General features: G+C 35.0%; 2 protein-coding genes across 2 annotated transcripts; one reads left to right on the forward strand and one right to left on the reverse strand.

Moving 5' to 3' along the window:
• Positions 1 to 3,090: 3,090 nt before the first annotated feature.
• LOC11434182 (putative elongation of fatty acids protein DDB_G0272012) lies at positions 3,091 to 4,154 on the forward strand. The gene has a single exon (XM_003626265.4). The coding sequence runs from the start codon at positions 3,167 to 3,169 to the stop codon at positions 3,989 to 3,991; it is 825 nt and encodes a 274-aa protein (XP_003626313.1). The 5' UTR covers positions 3,091 to 3,166; the 3' UTR covers positions 3,992 to 4,154.
• A 329-nt stretch (positions 4,155 to 4,483) lies between these two features.
• LOC11434629 (basic 7S globulin) lies at positions 4,484 to 6,000 on the reverse strand. The gene has a single exon (XM_003626266.3). The coding sequence runs from the start codon at positions 5,979 to 5,981 to the stop codon at positions 4,668 to 4,670; it is 1,314 nt and encodes a 437-aa protein (XP_003626314.1). The 5' UTR covers positions 5,982 to 6,000; the 3' UTR covers positions 4,484 to 4,667.

The raw sequence follows: 6,000 nt of genomic DNA on the forward strand, positions 1-6,000 counted from the left end.
ATTCTCCACACATCGTTCCAGCTTCCAACTACCATCGATGTGGAATTTATCATTTTGCCCCAACTCTTCAAAGATGAAATTATACCCATATTTCAGATAATGACCCCCATTATGATTATCAACCCAATTAATTTTATCTTTCGGCAATGAGTCAAATAATGGAACCGCCAAGATGGTATTCATTACATCAATTGGAAAAGATCACAAATTTTATTAACATCCCACAATCTCTTACCATCCACGATAATTTGATTAACTTGTATATTACACACCCACCTTGGATTTTAGGCAAATGGATCCAACGACCTTGGTTTATACAAAGCACACAAAGCCCTCCATGATTCTAACATTCTTACCATCACCAATCCTCCATCTACAAGCATGTGAAAACACATGTCTAGAATTCCAAATACTTCGCTAAACAAAAATAGATAGAATTATGACCACTAGAAAAAATGAACAACGAGAATATATAGGTTTTAGAAGATTCTCCACCAAGGAGTCTGTCTTTTTTTTTTAATAATATTCCATGTTTACTTTGCCACAATCTTATCTATGACTATGATACACATAGGTAAATATCTAATAAGTATATGTGTGCACCAATGAAATATCTTACACGTATCTGATAATTTAAAAAAAAAAATTAAATACTTCTTGAATACGTAACCACGAAGTGTGTACTTAAACAGATCGTCATTTTTGGAATATTCAAACTTTGTTTAATGCAAATGATTGTTGAGGGAAAGGGTGCAAGCATAGTTGAGACGTGACTTCCTCATAATGTTTTTTTTTTTTTGTACAACTAGAAAAACAGCAAAAAAACAAAAAAAACAAAGGAAAAAGCTATATAGAAAAGAAAATCTCGCTAGCATCCGTCAGCAAGAGAAGAGCAATTCCAACAGGGAAATAGACCAAAAGAGCTCATGGCTGGCGGCAGCGCCCAACTTTGTTATATAGCCAGCACACACATTCCCTTTCCTAAGAGCATGCAATAAATTAATCAAAAAAAATTTTAAATATTAAATATTTTAAATATTTTAAATTTAACAAAAAAAATCAAAGAATCGAACCACAATTATCAAGATTTTTTTGATAATATCAAGATGTAAAAATAATATTATAATATATTTAATTATAATATATATATATATATATATATATATATATATATATATATATATATATATATATATATATATATATATATATATACCTAATTGTATGCTGCGTAAACATTCTGCATAAATAAACTTGAGAAATTATGATTGTAAACTTACCATGTATATAAATATTAGTGAACAGTTTGTTACCAAAAAAGAGAAGTTAAGTTTTTTTTTATTCAGTTTTATATTTTGTTACGGAACAAAAAAAAAAAAAAAAAATCTTAGTTACATGTGTGAATTTTTTTTTTCTGACCCAATACACAAAAAAAAATTCAAGTCTGACCCCCTATGAAAAAAATTTCTTTTTTTTTTTGTCCTTTTCCTCCATTCCCGCCATTTGAAACGGCGGGAATGAGCCGCCGTCTGACACACGTCCCATCAGGATTGGCCACCTTTTTTTTTTTTAATTTCATTACCGCCATTTCAAATGGCGGGACTGATTTTTTTAATTTATTTTTCATTTTTTGTTTTTTTTGGCAGCATTTGTTTACATTAAAACACAACAAATAAAAATATAGTAATGATAATGATGATATATTTAATTTAAAAACACTAATTATTTTATTCATAAGAAATAAAAACAAAAACAAAAACTACTTTCTCCGCGGAAACCATTTATGCCAATGTAAACTATGACCTCCCGTAGCACATATGATCGTCTTCCAACGTTATTGTACACTCGCCCAATGGAAAAAGAAATGTGTGGGTCTCCGGCCTCCATCTTTCACATAACGCGACTATTAAACGATTATCAACGTTATATTTGTTTAAATTAGTAAAGTCCCACAATCCGGCTGACCTTAAGCTATCTTCAATGGTTGGGGGCGCCGGGGAAATCTTACGATGACATCAAACTTGAATGGAGAAAGTAGTTTTTGTTTTTGTTTTTGTTTTTATTTGTTATGAATAAAATAATTAGTGTTTTTAAATTAAATATATCATCATTATCATTACTATATTTTTATTTGTTGTGTTTTAATGTAAACAAATGCTGCCAAAAAAAACAAAAAACGAAAAAAAAATTTAAAAAATCAGTCCCGCCATTTGAAATGGCGGTAATGAAATTAAAAAATAGAAAAAAGGTGGCAAATCCTGATGGGTCGTGTGTCAGACGACGGTTCATTCCCGCCGTTTCAAATGGTGGGAATGGAGGAAAAGGACAAAAAAAGTGGGTCATTTTGGAATATTTTTTTCATAGGGGGTCAGACTTGAATTTTTTTTGGTATATTGGGTCAGAAAAAAAAAATTCTACATGTGTTACTTTAGTAAAATAAGTATATAACAATTTTATCACTCATCCACCGCCAAAGATAACTAACATTATAATTAAAATATATGTTTTTTTTCTAAAACAAATAAAATAAAATAAAATATATGTTTTGAAAAAGTGGATCCAGAGACAATCGAAGGAGGTTACATAAACTCATAAGCTCCTTGTTAAGCTGAAGGGTAAGCTGAAAATTTAGGCTAATTAAAATATGACATAAGCAGCTTATAAAACTATGACAAACTATTTTTATTTATTTACCCAAACACCTTTAAAAAAGGTTTATAGGAGTAGATAAGCCTATATAAGCTCAAAATAAGCCAATCCAAACGGGATCATAGTACATTTTTATTATTGGTAAAACAAAACACACACTTTCGTGGTTAAGCAAGTAATGAAATTAGCTGGTGACACAACTTAATTTGTATGTTACATATATTTTTTTTATTAAAATAGTCTATTTTACCAACAATAAATTGATTCATTAAATACAAAAGAATCGAGTTATGAGGAGATATTTCACATTTTGTGTCCAACAGGGATTAATCGATGTTAAACTACCGTGAAAAGTTGGTAAAAAGAAACATAAATAGAAACCGATGAAAAAGATAATTGTTTTTTGAAGAGAAAAAATAGTAACATATATGGTACTTAATACGTAGACAACACAAAGTGTCCAATAGCATCAGGAAGAACACAAAGGCACTTCTCCCCCAAACCCAAAAAGAGGTGAATGGAAAACCCCATTGGCAGAATCCTTGAACATTGGCTAGTCTACCATCCAAACATTCTAAATTTCACATGGAACCCTCCTCACACTCCAGCCTCATCCCTTTTATTCCTCTCTCTTTCCATAGCCTCTTATCTCTCCCTCACTCTCCTTCTCCTCTTCCCTCTCCCACCCATTCCACCTCACTTCCTCAAACCCTTCACCGCACTCCACAACCTCATCCTCTCCATCCTCTCCCTCATTATGGCTATTGGCACCTCCCTCACCATCCTAACTCACACCCCCAACCTCCGCTCCACCACCATATGTTTCCCTCCTCATACCCCTCCAAATGGTCCCCTCTTCTTTTGGGCCTACATCTTCTACCTCTCAAAATATCTTGAATTCATTGACACTCTCTTCATCATCCTATCAAGATCCATCAAACGCCTCTCATTCCTCCACGTGTACCATCATTCAACCGTCCCAGTCATGTGTTATCTATGGCTTAATTCTTCTCAATCACTCTTCCCTATTGCACTTCTTACCAACTCATCCGTCCACGTCATCATGTACTCTTACTACTTCCTCACCACCGTTGGAATCCGACCGCCTTGGAAACGCGTCGTTACCGACTGCCAGATTGTTCAGTTCGTGTTCAGCTTCGCCGTCTCCGGTCTCATGCTTTATTATCACTTCGGATCCGATGGTGGTGGATGCTGTGGGATGAAGGCTTGGTGTTTCAATGCTGTTTTTAATGCTTCTCTTTTGGCTCTTTTTCTTGATTTTCATCTCAAGAGTTATGCTAATTCTAAGAACAAGAAACGTACTACGGATAAAGACTCGTGACGTTCATGTCATTATCATCGTCACTCTTTGTTGGCTGTTGTTGGTCTTTAATAACATGTAAGAAATTCACATTGCTATCTATCTATCTATTTGTTTTTTACAACTTAGTTGTTCAACAATTATACAATGCTCAACCAATACTTTATTTGATTGTTGTTTTTTACTTATGTTTTCATCATTTTCATTTTGGTCTTTGTATCGACAATAGTTTCTGAGTGTTAGATATATGAAATTACTAGAAAAAATATCCATGAAAGATGTTGTAGTTTCGCTTCATTCGAAGACTGTAGTGACACTGATTTACAAACACTTGGGAGGAATCAAAGTTTATGAATCAACATTTGCATCGGCAATGGATCACAAGTACTATGTTTTCACACGATACTAAACCTTAAACTTAGCGGTTGTTTGTCGCCTTGTCTTATTAAACACATTTTAAAATTCATTTTTTTTTTTTTTATTAAAAAAGCACTTATACCAAAAACGGTCTACTGAAACAACAAATTTGTGTCTAAACAACACAAGAAGTGTCTTTTATCATTCATCACTTCAAGATTTTATTCTTTACTAGTGCTTTTATTAACCATGAAAACAACAACAAAGTAGATGCTTATACTTAATAATTAAGCATATACTCTATATCCCTCTCTGTCTCACACACATAAAGTGATGAGATCTATGGAGCATTGGTGAAGTCAAAGAGATCAGAACACTTCATTCCATGGGAGTTCAAGGAATTAGTAAACCCAAGCCTTGACCTTGCAAGATCAAACATCATCATATTTTCTTCCAATTGACGACTTCCAATAGTAATAGCAGCTTTAGGATGCAACCCACCATTCACAAATGCCAAACAAGAAACCCCATTTCGTGGCTGCACCATCAAGTTTTCACCAGAGATTCTCCAAACAACATCAGGCCTATCCATCACAAACTCAACACTAAGAGCTTGGTTAATCCTTTTGGAATCAAAACACATACCAAACGGTCCAACAGCATTCACTTGTGCTTGTCTTGGATACTGCTTAGCAAATACTTGTGTAAACGCCTCAAAGAGAGAGTGTTGGAGAATTGTATAAGGAATTGAAGTACTAATCAATGTTCCTCCCATAACACCTTCTGGATATGATGATAACATAGGTGCACTCACTGGAACAACAGTGTGCTGATTAAGTCTTATGGAGGTAACATGTATACGGTACTCTCCTTGTTGTGTAATTGTTAATGGGGTGTAAACCAAATTATTGAAAAGATTAGGGTTGTTTTTGTTATTATAATTATTGCCCTGACCAAAATGCATGTTATTTGGTGCATCCCCAAAGAGTATAGCTCCGTTTGAATTTGGGTGTCGAGAGAGACACATGGTGAATTGGCGTTTGAGTCCAAAATGGGATGAAAGTTGATTTTGCAGTGAAATGGGTGAATGGGCTAACCCAACAACGCCTTGAACGTTATTGGGTAAGCCCTTTTGGGCCAAAAAGGAAGGAGCACAAGAGAAGAGGAACTGAGGGATTGTAACCATTGGGCCGGGCTTAGGCCCATTAATGGCGTAGATAGCGAGGACATCTTGAGCCAGTTCACCCATAGCTGTTTGTTGAGTGACCGGGTTTGCGGACATAAGCCCACAGGTGTTGTTATGGCAACCGGGTCTGAAAGAAGAGACACACGTGTGACATGTGTGAGCATTGGCTCTGGAGCATTGGGTTGAATGGCAATAGGGTGCTTGGTATGTTGAGGATGCGTAGTGTTGTTCACAGTTGACCCATAAGTGTTTGCCATTGAGGTCAAGGAGAACTGGAACTTGCATTAAAGGGGTTCTTTTGTGGATGTTGGCCCAATGGAGTCCAGTTGAAGCATCTTGTTGAACTGGTAAAACCAATAGATTTGGTTTTGGATTGGAGTTTGGTTGTTGTTGGTGGCGAGATGAGACTAAAAGGAAAGAGCAAAAGAGAGAAATGAGTAGAAAATGAAGGATGGAAATAGAAGCCATGTTGGTGTGTATAGAAAGA

The sequence above is a fragment of the Medicago truncatula genome, chromosome 7 (assembly GCF_003473485.1).
Source record: "Medicago truncatula cultivar Jemalong A17 chromosome 7, MtrunA17r5.0-ANR, whole genome shotgun sequence".
In the NCBI taxonomy this organism is placed as follows: domain Eukaryota; kingdom Viridiplantae; phylum Streptophyta; class Magnoliopsida; order Fabales; family Fabaceae; genus Medicago; species Medicago truncatula.